General features: G+C 41.6%; 1 protein-coding gene across 8 annotated transcripts in view; it reads left to right on the top strand.

Annotated features, from left to right (window-relative positions):
* LOC133485627 (protocadherin-15-like) overlaps positions 1–16,432 on the top strand; it is a 215,984-nt gene that overhangs the window by 90,192 nt on the left and 109,360 nt on the right. For all 8 annotated transcript variants that reach the window (XM_061789632.1, XM_061789631.1, XM_061789630.1 and 5 more), the window contains 3 exons: positions 10,911–11,071; positions 13,631–13,786; positions 15,199–15,318. In XM_061789632.1, the coding sequence (XP_061645616.1) occupies positions 10,911–11,071; positions 13,631–13,786; positions 15,199–15,318 (437 nt within the window). The remainder of the gene's footprint in view (positions 1–10,910; positions 11,072–13,630; positions 13,787–15,198; positions 15,319–16,432) is intronic.

The following is a 16,432-nucleotide window of genomic DNA, read 5'->3' as shown; positions in this document are numbered from 1 at the left end:
CTTGAGTTGATTTGCGTTTGCCGCCACTGTGCAGCACTTGTCTCAAATTTATGTTCGCAAGTTAAAGCAAAAAAATTGCATTTTGAAATACTTATACGGTAAGTCGGGTCACCGGTATCTCGAGGCACCACCGTACAAGCAATTGTCAATTTTCCATATGTCTGTTTTGATTTGGAACTTTCCTTAACAGTTCCTTTCATCATTTATCCATCCAGTGTGTTTATTAAGCTTTTGGATATTCCTATTTTTCTGAAGTGTATTGCAAAAACAAGGTGGAGAGCAAACATTTGGATGCTGCAGTCACCCAAGTGGCCAACCTGGTGTGTGTGGAGCAAAAACAAGCTCTTGTGTGCTTCATTGACAAAGTGTATCAAGAGAAAAGTTTGCAGGGAAAAAAATAAAGCGGAAATGTCAATGTGTGAGCGCGGGCGTGGAAGCGAGCATGACACGCTGTTTATCGTGTTTCCCATAATTTCACGCAGATGTCTCATTAAATGTTGAACAGGTTTCCCGCGTTGCGCGCGGTGTGTGTTAAACTGTCTGATCGCGTCCTGATATGATGATTGCTGGGTCATCACTATGTAATTAGAGGGGATCTGAAAAACCCGGATTAGTGCACAGCACCTGCTCCGCGTTAATTAGAGAGCAAAACAAGAAGGCGGGCTCTTTCTTGTGAAGCTCCTGACATCCACGTCGGCGCTCCGTGTTTTATGCTTGCCTTTTATGTTATTAAAAAGACAAGTAGCTCAGAATAACTTGATTTATTTTACGCCGGATGCCCTTAAAGTATGCACTTCCCTGTGTATGTGCGGCGCTTAATTATATACTGCAAGGTGTCTCTTTTAAGCGTGTCAGTGTTTGATAAACGCCGCAATTAGTGTGTATTGTGTGGATAAACAGTCAACATAATTGCTGCACGCTAGCTGTAATTCAATTTGTGCTTATCCTTGCCTTACTTAAGAGAAAGGGGTGCTCATGTGATGATCAATGGGTTCGCATCATTTGCAAATGAGCATAGTTGCCCAACGTGGATGTCTTTGTCAGTGGGAAGTCCCACACGTTCATTTCATGCTTTGTCGTGAGAAAATGTGCTTTCCCAAAGCAATAACAAACAAAAATATTTTCAATTCTCGAAATAATCCTCAAACTTTGGCGCCATGCTACGCCCACATGAGATGGTTTGGCAAAAAAGCTTGGCAATTTCGCGTCAGCTGTCTGTCTAGGATACCTGCTTCCATCTGCGTCTCACTTGGGTGAATTCCGTAGCAGGAGTTGGTCATCGTACAACCTCTGGAATTCGCCCAAAGCGACTGCTTCAAACCAAAACTGGCTGACTTCCTGTTTAATTTCCTTGAGACTTTTGTTTGTGTGTCCTGCTATGATAGACATGTCTGCCTTATCTCACGTCGATTGCTAAAACTTGTGCCGTGGGTTAATTTGACCAACTATTAGTTGGTGAGTTTTCGGGGGTCGTATTCGGGACCCCTAAAATACATCCATTTTGTGTTGTGTTTGCTAAAAATTGTGTTAGTCCCCCCCTCCCCCCAAATGCTACTCATTCATTCATCGTTCAATCAAGAGGAATGATCAACAGCGATTCCAGGAGGGCCCTAAAAAACAAATCACATATACAGTATTGCATCTTTCGAGTAATTAAGGAGGCTCGAGTCACTGGTTAACAAAATCTAGATTTAAAAAAATAAATAAAATTGAAAGTCAATATAACCGTTTTGTTTTGGCCTTTAGTTTGTGACAAAGCTGTTGTTTTGGAGCATGAAATATGCAGATATTTGAAAAGTTGTTTTTTTATTATCCCCCCTCTTAAGTTTTCTAGTTTTTCACATTACCACACACAAATAGTTTTTTCCCCCCCAAAAATATGTTTTAAATGACTTTCCTGCACAAAGCTGAAAATATCTTGACGTAATGGACAGCAATTGTTCATAGTGTTGACGACCGAGTGCCAAAATTGAGGCTCTAATGGAATATCTCTCCTGATGCTTTTTCGTGATGACAGTTTTACCACCGGAGACATTCGCTTAAGTAGTCGCCGAGCACTCAGTCATTTAAATACCCTGAAGCTGTTTGAGGCTTTGCATAGGCTTCTTGTGTCGCCGTCTTTGCTTTCTAGTCATTGGAAAAAGGGAGACACATACGGTTGCTATTTTACGTAATAAAAAAGTACATCATTCATGTGTTTAGGGATACAACTCTGGTATCCGAAAAGACTATGCACTTTCATAGGAAGTCCAGTTTTGGTGCTAGAAAAGGAATAAACAAGTTGGAGTTGGAGTATTTACTTGATATCCTCAAATAGTGACCTCCCCTCTAAGAGACTCCTTGCCCTAATGAATTGATGAGCTGTCAAAAAAAAACATAAATACCTCCTCCTTCCCCTAAAGGAAATATGTCCAGTGATGTCACTAGGTAGCTGTAATATCCTTGACTCAAGCTAGTTTCCATCCAGCAGTAGAATGTTTTTATTTGGATTTTTGTCCCCACATTGGCACGGTTCAGTACAACACACATTCACATTTTCACTTGGGAAGGGCGTAATAATAATGAATTTACTGATGGTTAGAAATGTATTTATTATGGATTAATGGCATCTTGATGCTAATGAGGTCAAATACTTGTTGCTATTGATTCAGTCTCCAATTTGCTGGTTTCCTTGAACCCCGCATTGGTACCTTTCGCAGCACAGAATGGGGTATAATGGTGGCTCTGTAGCATTTTAGTGAAGCATTTTGTGCGGCACGGTGTACGACTGGTTAGAGCGTCTGCCTCACTTGTTCTGAGGAGCGGGGTTCAATCCCCGACCCCGCCTGTGTGGAGTTTGCATGTTCTCCCCGTGCCTGCGTGGGTGGGTTTTCTCCGGGCACTCCGGTTTCCTCCCACATCCCAAAAACATGCACGGTAGGTTAATTGAACACTCTAAATTGCCCGTAGGTGTGAATGTGAGTGTGAATGGTTGTTTGTTTGTATGTGCCCGATGACAGCTGGGATAGGCTCCGGCACTCCCAAATGGATGGATGGACGGATGGATGGATGGATGAAGCATTTTGTCTTGAAACCTTTCAATGAATCAGAATGATTCATTTTCAAACTCTTTTCTTTATCCCTGCTGCTCTCAATGCCCCCAAGTTGTGAATTTCCAAACCTTTCCGACATGTAATTTTTGTCGTTTCACAGTGTACGATAACATCGACAATGACTTAGGACTGACAAAACAGCCTGTTCCGATACCTCGGATGTCTTTCAAGACAACTCTCTACTATGACCAATAAAGCTGCTCCAGGCTGTAAATCAGAACGACATCTTGGAATTGGAAGCGGCAGAGGACTCGGATGCAACCGGAGTTCACTCCTGACCTTTTCTCTGTTATGTTATGCTCGTAGCATTTAATTACATTTTCAAGACATGTCCCAATTTTATGAGTTTATACAGCAAGATGAAAAGCTTCCTGCCTAATGCATACACTCCTCGTGAAGAATTATTGCTTGAAGCCTTGTTTACTTGTGTAGAATTAATAACTTTGCAACATGTCTTTGTTTGGGCAATGTTTTATTCACAACTCATTGAAAACCTATTCGTATTTTTTGGATAGGGACATGGACTGGACATGACTATCACTCGTTCAGTATTTAAAACCCATTTTAGGCATAAAAGTTGCCTTTTTACACACACTCTTAAGGCAATTTTGCTGTAAATGGGGTCAGTGATGGATGGATACTTGGTATAAACAGCATCAACCGAGACCGTGTCAAGACCAAATCTATTAGTTGGGAGGGAGGCCTTTGGTAATACAGTATACCATTGCATGTTTGCGATCATATTAAACGATATTGCAATTTATGAAACTATGAGTTTAACGCAAAAGAAAAATGACAACTATGGAGAAATGCGGCAAAGCGGCAAGAACCAAAGCACACTGGGCGGAACAAATTAGTCCAAACATTGTGGAGTGATTGCCTCTCAGAGTCCACTGGGACATTAATCGTTAAAGATGCTGTTTGTGCATCACGGAAGATAAACTTTAATACTACGTAGACAACTTGTTTTACATCATGCGGTAAGACTAAATTCTTCATTGTTTACATATTTCAGTGTTGTTGTGGTCAAAAACTCCTTAAAGGTAACAATAGTGTCTGTGAACAAAGAAAATTGCAGTTACTACCTCTTGTTATTTTGTTGTTGTTGTTGCTGCTGCTGATTAGAAAAAAAGTATTTTTTGGTTTCATCTTGGTAAAATCCAATTCCAGTCTTTACTCTCATATACAAATGATTAAATTGTGTAGCATTGCTGTCAGTTGTGGACTGGTCATAAGAATAAACCTCGTGATAAGTGATTCAAAATCAAATTAATTCTGAGTGAGAGTAGTCTCAAAACTCTAGTGCTAGGAGTTCAATTTGTTGAGACTTTAAAACAAATTCAGGTGTCACCAATAGCCACTTAAGGCTTCTTTATACCCGCGTGGGTGGCGACCGCGCTGACGTCACCGCAGCTGGCCCGCGCGTAGTTTGCAGCACCAGACAATTGTCACAGTGCCCGACAAATGACCCAGATGCAAGGAAAGGAGTTTTGTCATCAGCGATATGGCATGACTCCTTCTTGTGACTGGATCCAAGTCAGCCCTGAGATCATTCAGAAGCTCAGAAAATCGCATTACTGAATGATATGCCACAATAATTTTACTTTAGGCCATTTCAGAAATGTTTTAGCATGTGCAAATCTTTCGTAAATCAGGCCTTTAATGTCATACAAGATAAACAATACCCTTTCTGCAGTGGGAACACTCAATTGGATTTTAGAGGACTAAAAGAAGACGAAGTTATGGATTGAGCCAGACTTTCATTTGCCCCTCTGAAGTATTTTTAAGTGCTTTGCTTGGAAATTGCTCAGGGAAGCCTTTGTCACAGTGATGTCCGGAATAAATTATACTCTTATGTCCTCAGTGACCTGATTTGCAACAAAGCTGGTAATATAAAATATGTGAAATTGGAGCTGCCTGTCAAAGCTCCCTTGATCAATACATTGAAGGTATCAATAAAAGTATATATAAATAATATAAAAGTATATACAGTGAACATATAAAAAGGGGCGGGGGGGGGGGGGCAGGGTGTCTTTTAGAAGGCAAGTAAAAATAAACAACTGAGATAATGTGTTTGCACAAGTGTGCGCACCCTCTTAGAACTGGGGATGTGGCTGTATTCAGAATTAGCCAATCACATTCACAATTATGTTAAATGGGAGACAGCACACAGCTGCTGTCATTTAAAGTGTCTCTAATCGGCCCCAAATAAAGTTGCGCTTTTGTTCTATTGGGCTTTTCATGACATTTTCCTTTCTAGCAGAACCCTGAAAGGGTTTGTGCTAACACTGACTTGTATTTGGAACTGCTCATAATTCCCCAAAGCATGATGCTGCCACCACTATGCATACTACCCTTCAACATGAGTTTGAATGTGATTGGTTCATTCCGAACACAGCCGCATCCCCAGTTGCAAGAGGGTGTGCACCCTTATGCCATCACATTATTTGAGTTATTTGTTTTTACGCCTCCTCTCTCAGGTATTTAAATCCCCCCCACCAATTGATTTGTACATTTGATTACATCCCATTAATGGTGAGAGAGTTTTTTTTTTATTGCACAAAAACTTGGCATTTTTAACAGGGGCGTGTAGACTTTTTTACCCACTGTAACGACAAGTAATGCATTTTTTGTTATTATACAGTATTTGACATGCATTCTTATTTTTCCCTCGCACATTCCTGCAAGCTGTTGGCAAACTGGTGTAAGTCTGCTGCCTTCAGTCCATCAGGATGTCTGGCTCCTGTATTATATGATTTTGGAATTGGGAAGGGACGTTTGCAATCTGGCCATTATGGACAATTCCCAAAACCGAATTAGCCGGTTCCTAGTCTGATGTGGAAAAGTTGATAGCGTCGCCCAGACTGAAATGAACCCAGTTTCAGAATTTTCAAGCGTTGCACTGACAAAAAGTCCGCTTGGAGCCGCGCTGGAGCATGCGCGTACCCATGACGACCATATTGATGGAAAGCAAAATGGTAAAAGATAAAAGAGGTGACGTACATAATTGCGTCTTTTAGAGCCTTTCATGGAGATGCCTTTTGCACTGAATGAAACAGATGCTGTTTGTTGCCGCATTGACACAACACACATATGTTGATTATTGTCAAAATCAATCAAAAGCAATTACAACCAATTAAGCATTTGGAAAGCTTAGATGGCTTGAAGACAACACATCTTAATTTGAGCAATCTTGCGTGTTGCCGAGCGAGCGAGCGTGGCCCCTGACAGCTGGTGCCCGTGTTGTTCGCTGCGTGAGGTTATTTGGACATGAAGGCTGGAGAAAGAAATCATATGTTTCATAGGGCAGGATTAATCGAGGTTAACAGCATCACAAAGACAACGAACGCAGTGATGAAAAAGACCCTTGAGTCCGCTTTTTTTCCATGGTGCGTCCTCAAAATGATCATCAATGATCGGGTGCTACTGAATGATGCTGGGAACCCCTAAAATACATTTTTTTTTACCAGTATTCCCGATCTGGTGTGTTTTCCTGCCATGTTGAGGTCCCCAGAAGAGATTTTGTAATTGCAAGAATAACAACAAACAATGATTACAAGAAGGCCTTTACACGCAATTGCTGATTTTAAGAGCCTTTTAATTGTCACCTACATGCAAATTTCGATGGCGGACAGCTTTGCAAAGCCTGGAAAAGAAATTGGGGCTGTTCAGTTCCCCGACTTTCAATAGTGGGAATCATACCTACCCTTAAGGTCGCAGGCCACATTGTTAGCCACTTGCAGAGCTCCCCCTTATTTACATCGTCTGTCATCTAAAATATGAACTCATCATTACAGTGATGCCTTGAGATACTCGTGAACCAGTGAACTCAACAAGGGCCAGTCGCTAATGCATTCATTTATTGACATGCAGCCACTATGATGACAATGATGTGTGACCGTCCGTGTTCATTGTGTTCACTCAAGCTACTTGTTTGTTTGTTCTGCCAAATCTGCCTCATTCATTTTCTTTGCTTGTTTGTTTGACGAGACTGCTTTGAGGTCAGACATCTCTAATGCAGAATAAGTGACAAAGATTTCGATTTTTTTTTAAAAAGTCGAATAAGATCTATGACCAACATGATTTCTAATTTCTTTTAATAAATGGCTAATATTTCAACCCACCATCAAAGCTACTGGCCTTGGCCGTTTATGCATACTTTCTAATCCAATCTCATTCGTTATCTGAAGTCGTTCTAACGATATCATTGATAGATAGCAAGCGCAGTTTGTGGCTTTCATCCTTGCGTTTAATTACTAATTGTGTTACAAATGCTTATGAATGCCAAAAATGCTGAAAAAGGCCCATTTTGGATTCATCCCAGTTCCATCATCATTGACTTGAATCAAATATTCCATGTGAAAACTGCAATTGCAATAATGGAACGGCAAAAGGGAGCTGTTATGACTCCCAAATTCAATTGTACAAGGAACCATTTTTCAAAGATTCGGACGGATGATTATACCGCCGCTCGCAGTGTTTGCATCACGCACGCATGCGCGCCCGCGCACACACACACACACACACACACACCAAACAGGGAGCAGTCATTACCAGGAGCATGCAAATGCAGCAGGGGCCGATGATACTTGTAATGCGAAGGCCGCTGCTCTCGCCTGTGCTCCCACTTGTGACTCTGCAAAAATGCGTAAAGCGCCTCCTGAAAGGAGAAGCTCTTGTGTTTGTCATTACAGAAAATACAATTACAAAGTTTCATCACCTCATTGTACTAAAATACAAGACACGACAGTGCAGTCTAATCCCTGTGAGGATGTATTATTAGCCCACATCCATCCATTTCTATACCCCTGTCCTCATTAGCTTTTTTTGGGTGAGAGACAGGGTACACCCTGGACTGGTCATCAGCCAATCACAGTAATTATCCAACATTTCTAGTACAACTGGGCCTGTAAAGTCGCACACCTTTTTGGAGTCTGAATTGATGTCAAATAATGACGTCACAGTGGAATCAACAAGCATTGAGTGATTTATTCTTGGTGTGTTTTAGCTTTTGACATTCTAACATGAACAGTTGCCAAAGCAAACAATACATTTTCATTACAGGGATTGCGGTATGCATAGTCATGTGACTAACACAGCAGCTGCTGTTCGACTTGTACTAAACACGGAACGACTTCTTCCCAAAGAAAAGCACTGGAGTGGACTCCTTTAGATAGTTTGAGCCCAGCCAATAGTCGTTGACGACACATGGGTTCAGATCAAAGCCCGGGAAGTAGATTTGTTTCCTGAACACATGAAGTCTGTGGACAGGAACCTTCATTTGCGAGGACATCAAAGAGAACACATCGCTGCTTTGGGACTGCAAAGCATGGCGAGGGAAGGACGGACGCCTAAATATTCAGGTCTACAGAAAACCTACTGACACAGACCAGTACCTGAACTTTGACTTCCATCAGAAGAACACAAGCCAGGTTATGAGACCCTTCCAGGACAGAGCAGAGAAACATTTTCTGCATACCTAACACACCGATGCATTTGAAACCCACTAACACACTCAGACAAAAGCATGTTCACCCCATGGGAAGATCCCGTGAAGCAATTTTGTTATGCAGTGCGGTGTAGTGAGGAGTGCAAGGAGCTCTTTATTGGAGAGACCAAGCAGTCTTTACACAAACACATGGCGCAACATTGCATGCTTCGGGCCCAGAATCTGCGCTCCGTTTCTATCTCAAATTGAAAGGGCTTTCCTCCGAGGACAACAATTCTGGATAGAGAAGACCTCTGATTTGAAAGAAGTGTTAAAAATCCAACAGTGTTAAGACACTTCTCCTGAACAGAGAAGGTTTGCATTGTCACCGATCGCCTGCATGTAACAATTTCTTGCCGCCTGAAGATTGTCTCATTCCTTGGGATGAGTGGCTACTTATCAAGCTGTTTTGCCACCAGGCAGATGAATGACTGGTTGGCATGCAGGACGGTTCTTCAGCAGCCATGCTGGGCAACGACAAACACCCCAGTGGATATAGGGAGACTCCACACTTCAAATGTAGAACTATAGAAAGCTTTTGGATTAAAGGTGAAACATCTCTGACAAACAAAAAGAGTGCAGTTGTCTCAATTCAACCTTTCAACCATGTAGCAGCTTTTTCTGGTCAATTTTCTTTAAAAGCGAGGGATTAGTTTCATTAACTCCTTTTGGAAAAATGTTTTCCAAATCTGGAAAAAAAACAATTTACTGTACTGTACATTTGTCACTACTATAAAATAATGATCATCTCTTTCCCTTTTAGTTTAATCAATTCATGTGGGAGGAATATGCAGGAGATGATGAGTGAGTTATTTTCAAGTGATTAAAAAATAACTACGTGATTGCTGGCTACGAGTGTCTTGTTGAATGGTGTGAGAGTACTACATCATCATATTGTGATTATGTTTACACGGTGTGGTCATGCAAAGTGCAATCCACGAAAATACCTCATTAACTGTTTATGTGATGAATACATGGAACAGAAAATTAGCCGATACTTTTGAAGCTCTCTGGGTTTTCACCATTGAGCTCAGTGACACCTCCCCTGAGGTTTTCTTGTTCTTCCGTCAATTTCATTCATGTACTAATCAAGCGACTTAGCAGCTCTATGATAAAGAGCCTTAAGGGGAAGGGGCTGTCCTTAGAACGTGGCAGTCCTGGGGTCAAGTGTGGTCAAGTTCAATCAATAGCAATTACAAGGTTTGCCATTGCTGCCAATATGCTGGCTGCCTTCAGGCTAATCATTATTGGCCACATAGAAGAGGCTGCAGAAACGCTACTTCTCCCAAAACTTTATTGTAACATGGTGAAAACATGACACAACCACATGAACTATAATGACGATCGCGAAGATCACTCACTGTACCTCAGTTCTCAGATGATCTTATTCGTACACTAACAGAGTTAACTGCCAGTCCATTTGAACTCTGTTGTGAACCAAAACAGCAGCACATAAATTGTCCCTCAGACAACACTACTTGAATTAAAGTTACCACGTTTTAAATGTGTTCCCTGCGCAGTATTGAAGGCAATCTTGCATTATGTTGAACGTGGTTGTATCTTAAAAAAAAATGCCCATCGCAAATAGATGCCGTCTTTTTCTGATTAGTAAAACAAAACAAAACAAAACAGGTAGTACCTTCAATTATCATGGTTCATAGACATGATTGTTCACACTGAGACCTTTTAAACTACGTTCACTGACACACAAACATTCACAGATTATGTTATTATATACATTATGAAAGATTACGTATGGGAGCAGCGTCTTTGAAGACAAAATTTTGCTGCATTTCTCCCAAATTGTGTTTCGTTTGAAACTCGTTTCAACACCAACATCTACACAAATTTACCATTTGCGGTTTTCTTTTTTTCTTTGTTAAAACTACCTAACCTATATTTGTGCTTTTTCTACAACACCCTAAGAGGCCACAAGATGGCACCAAAGCCTTGGCTAATAGGAATGTAGTAATTGGTGTCAAGGAAGGAATGTCGGGGAGGAGCTAAGTTTGGCCTGGGTTGTTAGTGAAAGTTACATGTAGATGCACACTTCCGATGCATTTTGATCGGAATCAAGTCCTCGGTAAGCCATTTCTTTTTAAGGGCAACGTGGTAAGATGAGTTTGAAATATTTCGGTATCCTAACTAGTTGGAACTTTTTAATAAAGGCATTTATTACATTCTTATTTGCCCGCAAATAGTGGGGGTTTATTGTATTCTGGTATCCCAAAAAATGTTTGCAAATAAACCCCTCCCACTCGAATAGACTGCGAGTAAATAAATGCCCCTGTCCACTCAATATACTAAATGAAAGCTTATCTTGGTTTCAGGCACGGTTCTGGTGGAAAACATGCAGATAAATGGCCGTGCCCAGGACCCCGGCAGAACCATCTCGCTGACTTTACTGGACAACTACGACCACTGGGTGATATTGGAACCAACCAGACAGAGGCTCTACCTAAACAGCACTGGCCGGGTTCTGGACAGAGATGTAAGGACGCGCACCATTTTCTGTGGTGGCCAAGAAATTAAAATGTTCCCAGCATTTTCTCTTATTTCATTGATTTATTTTTGCAAAAATATATTTTCCTCTAGTGTGTAAATAAGAAGTGTCTCTCGTTAAGGTGAATTTGCAATATCGAAGCATTGGCCTCTTTGCATCCTGGGGTTAGCACTTTTATGGTTGGCGATTAAAGTTTTATAAACACACATTTATTTTTATATTCATTTTAACTCTCGCCTGTTCTTTATTGAGGTCATTAATTCTTAAACCCCTAGAATAGAGGGGAGCTACTAAAATCAAGAATAGATTAAATGGAAAAGAATAGCCACACTGGCTCGTCGGTTTAAATTGGATTGCCTGTGTTTTTGAATGTGTTTTCCATCCTTAAGAGGAAGAACCCAAAGGAAACATTGGATTCAGAGTCATCCAATTTTGAAAATTTTTAATTAATTAATTAATGTATTTATTGATTTTGACAGGTGTGCCTGTAAAACACAGGTCATGAAACATGTTCAAATTGTGTGTTAGTACTTGAGATCTCCACATCTGTCGTCAATTCGAATAAACTCGTGACATATTTCTAATAGATTAAATGGCGTTCAAAAGTTACGTTTCCTTTTAGCCAACGTTGTTCTTGGAACCTTATGGATTTGTTGAACTTTTTTTTGTCATAAAACTTTGGGGGCTGGTTTCACAAAGGATATATTTCAAACCCAAACTGCGTGTTTACCCCTTCAGTGTAGGCCAGATGATTAACCAGCACGTCTACAAAGCGGTCCTGCAGTGACTTGTTGCTGCTTCACCATGACAACGTGCCTGCTCGCCTGTCAGATGCCCTGAGCATCTGACAGTTCCTGGCCACGAAGAATATTGCAGTGCTGGAGCACCCGACCTGTCTTCGTTTCATTTATCTTCTTTCCAAGCTCAAGGGAGTCATCAAGTGGATCTGCTTTGAAGATGTGGATGACATCAAGATGGCTGTGACGGAGCTGCGCAGGAATTCTTCCAGGAGTTTGCGAAGGCCTGACGAAGCTCGTAGTTTGGATTTGAAATATAGCTTTTGTGACGCCAGTCCTGGAACCTTTCTGACACGCCTTGTGTATACCCATGTTTTATAAACAATGGGAGGATGCCTGTTTGGATGCAAGCATGTATTTCAGCTCAATGTTAAAGCATGCGGACAAAAGAACACACGAAGCGTTCAAACGCAAAAGCAGACAGCTCAGTTTTTGGTGAATTTAGTACTATTAGTTGTTTCTCTTTCTGGTTCCCAGGTTAAAGCTGATACTTTTAATTTTAGGTATTCTAAGGTAATAAAGTGAAGTAATTAAGAGGCTAATTTTGGGGGGGGAAACAACCTGAAAAATTACGTCCAGGACTTTGATCATTTGACCAAAACTTTTGCGGTGTTCTAACTTCAAAGTACAACAGTATTTGCAAATAAGAGTAATTGCGACACAAGCGCCTCATTTCCTTTTCCGGTTTTCGAGTCATTTTGTCATCATTTTTGCACCCTTTCACATCCATCTTTCCTGCTTATCGTTAATGGACAGATAAGAGAGGTCATAAATCAAACTTGACATGCCTGATAGACTCAATTAGCGATATGCAATTTTGGATTAATTCAAGCCTTTATACCTAGAGTAAATGGTCAACATGGTGGGGACAAAAAGCAATTATCTGTGACAATAAATGTGTAAGAATGTCACCCACTAGATGAAAAAAAATGTAAGGAAATCAAGGCTTGTTTTCTCCCATGACTGTACATTTTGTCATGCACAGTCCATGTAAGTATTACACGTTACAAAGCCACACTTAAGCGCAAGATCTTTGTTGTTGCCAATTGCAGTTGATGCAGGATTGTGATTTTTCTGCTGCTCGCTTTCAGAAGTCCGTACGGTAATTTGAGGATAACTTTAAATAATCCAACATGTTGCTAACCTAATAGCAACACAAGAAAAATACACAACAAATTCAACAAACAAGAAGAGTCCAGTCGCCTCGATTCAATCTTTGTGGATTACCAAGACCTGAATGAATGAGAATCTCTACTGTACTGAAGCAGGAATCGCTAAAAGCTGTAAGACCAGCCACCGCGTTCAACTTGTGAGTCAGGGTACAACTGTATTCAAAACAGCCTGCACAGGATTACTGCAAATGCAAAACAAACACAACACGAATCATTTGTTTGCCTTGCATGACAATTTAATAGATGCCCGCCTCACTGAAAATGTCACAATTGGTGTTGTTCACGAATATGACAGGCAATTTTGATGAAATTGCTGCTAATGAGCAAATGGATGCACTTTATGATTTGCTTTGAGCAGCAATTAACAACAAGAGAATGTGTATGCCGACTGCACAGCTCAGATAGAAAGACTGCACTTCAGAATCTCTCTGCTTTAAAAATGCAAGGAAGCCGCGCGTTTGCTTATGATAACCCGAGGCGACTGTGAGACGACGTTGGGCGTTGGGCATAAACAAATAATAACACAAAACCCGGGCCCGAATTCACTCTTGTCTTCTTGCCACCAACCTTTCTTCCAGCCTCCCAACTACATCACCACCATTGTGGTTCAGGTCCAGTGCACCAACGAGCTGGTCGGTACCGTTATTCTGCACGAGGTCCGGATCGTCGTGAGGGACCGGAACGACAACACGCCGCGTTTTCAGCACCCGCGCTACTATGTGGCGGTCAATGAGGTAAAGACACCATTGACCTTCTTAAATGGACGTAATACTTTACGATCAACTCGTCCCATTTGTCCCGAATGATGGGGCCATGACGCTTTTCTGAGCTTTAAACTCCTAAGCGCTCCGACATTTTCATGTTGTTTTTTCACTTTTGTGCTTCTTTAGTGCGAAGAGGCTTTATAATTGCTTTTTCAGAAGCCCAATTAAAATGAGGAACAGCCTGCAACCGTTATGAGTTTACTGTAAATGCAAATACAAGGAAATGAAAGCCGCGAGCATCGTTTTTTTCCCCTCCCTATTCAATCTTCAAACTGATCATCAAACTCTGACGCTGTGCTCCACCCACATTAGACGACATTGGCAGAAAAATCAAATTAGCGCTGCCCATCTGTCTGTTATCTCCTTCCGATTGGGGATTTCCCTAGTAGGAGTTCATTATAGTACGAGTCCTGGAATTCTCCCAAAATTGCTGCTTCAAACTTTTTCTTGCGTCCTGTTCTGATGGACATGTTCCCTTAATTTCATGTCCATCAGTCAATTTTTTTTCTATGCCGCCTGTGATTGGGGGTCATTTGGATTAATTCTGTGATAGGATTTTGTTGAAGTGCGAGCCTTGGAATTCGCCCAAAGTGTCTGTTTCAAACCAAAATGGCTGACTTCCTGCTCAATTAGTGAAACGGTTTAGCGGTACATTTTGGGGTATTTGGGTGTTTGGGACCAGGATCTACACACTTTGGTGAGTTTTCTGGTGTGTTGCGCCCCCCGAAAAAAGTGATTTCCTTCATCGTAAGAGTCATAATAAACAGTGATTCCGGGGGTGGATTTTAATCCTGATTTTCTTCTCGCAGAGAAAAGTGCTTCTTACTTGATATGTCCATATTTGCTCCCTCTGTTCAAACTCATGCATGTGGTTCATTCGACACGAGTCCATTCAAGCTGTGAGGGTTCAGCAGGCCATTGTGCAAGTATGCGGCAGCCCCCTGCTCGTTCACCTACGCGTCTCGCGACCTCCCGCAAACACAGCGTCGGATGATAATTCCCCCGCAGGGTTGTGATCGATCTCCTCTTTTGACTCTTGCGTTGCGAGCATGCGCTCGAGGTCCAGCGTGTTATCGTAGCGCCGTGAGTCACGGCGCACAAAAGCTCTCCTCTGCCTCCTCCGGGGAGCCACGCTGATTCTCATACTTGTATTATTCTGTCAGCAGTGTGCGTAAGCGCTCAGCTGCGGCCCCGCTGCTGACTGCAACCTTTTCCGTTTTTGATTTCCTTCGCCGTGCCCGCTAATGGCGGTGGAGTGGACGCCGTAATGGCTACGACCGTGCATTGGCCCTCTCTTATCAACAACAAAAACAAACAGGAGGCTGTAAGAGCTGCTAACGTGACTTTACTTCCCGTCTCTTGTAATTTTTTTCCCCCTACAGCTCACCCCGGTGGGAACGACCATATTTACTGGCTTCTCAGGAAGAAATGGAGCCACTGACATCGATGATGGGCCCAATGGACACATAGAATACAGCATCCTGTACAACTCCAATGACCCGGTATACATTACCCTTTTTCCACTGCAGTGTACCTGCTCTCAATTGAGGCGTTTCCATTGGCTACTGCTGAAATGTGCAGAACCAATACATTGTCGCACACTGGGAGATTTGTCATTTTCACGTTTGAGGATACACCTCTATAGATATTATTATTTTTTTAAAACACACGCACACACACACACACACACGCACACATAGCTGAACTGAACATGGCTGTGCTATAGGTCTAGATACCGCATTATTAAGGCCCTTTCTAACACTGGTTGCTAAGCTACCGAATACGTAGTAGCCTGGTGCCTTTTCCAACTGGATTGCAGGTAAAGTAGTTACAACGGAAAGCCCTGGCTTTATTTCTAATGAAGAGGAGGCATTGTGAAACAAGTAAATTATGCGTGGCTATGCTATATTTTATTTTAAGCTAACCTTTGGCATGCTAAAATCACGTTTTTACCACTTTCTACCTGGTATATTCAAAGTATTGGAGATCTCCTTCCATTGCGGTGCCTTCTTTACTGCGTCACGGTACGTTATTTGTCTTTTTCCACACAGCATTAGTAACTATTTCCTCCTTTTTCTCCATGTTGTTTACTGTACAACTCTGCCAAAATCGCTGGCTCTTGTCACTCTGAAATAACTCAATCACCATTTCTTCAAATTAAAAACTGCTAAACTTGGGCAGCGGAAGTTGCGCAAAAAGCACCGAAACATTAAACAGCTAAATACAGATACAGAGAGACTGGAAGAGTCACAGAAAGGCATAGAAGTGGATGTCCTTAGAAATGTTCCTGGATAAAACAGCTGTTATGAATTTTGCCATTCAACTCCTTGTTAGAGAGCAGCAAGGTGCGCAAAATGTACTGAAACATTCAATAGCTGAACATGTACATTGAAAGGGTTTAAAGAAGGTCAAATGAATTCACCTGTAAAGGTTATAGTGGATTTTAAGTTCATCCTGCAATTTCACCTTTTTTGTGAGTTGTGTATATCGGGATAGCTCTCTGTGATTCGGTCCGTTTTCTTCCTTTCCTATAGTTACCACTTGGATAAAAAGTGTTTTTTTTTTTTTTTTTACCGTCCGTGGCCAACAGCCAGATGCTGAGAAGTAAATACAGGA

Source organism: Phyllopteryx taeniolatus, chromosome 11 (assembly GCF_024500385.1).
Source record: "Phyllopteryx taeniolatus isolate TA_2022b chromosome 11, UOR_Ptae_1.2, whole genome shotgun sequence".
Taxonomy (NCBI): Eukaryota; Metazoa; Chordata; class Actinopteri; order Syngnathiformes; family Syngnathidae; genus Phyllopteryx; species Phyllopteryx taeniolatus.
This window is presented reverse-complemented; position numbering and strand designations above follow the sequence as displayed.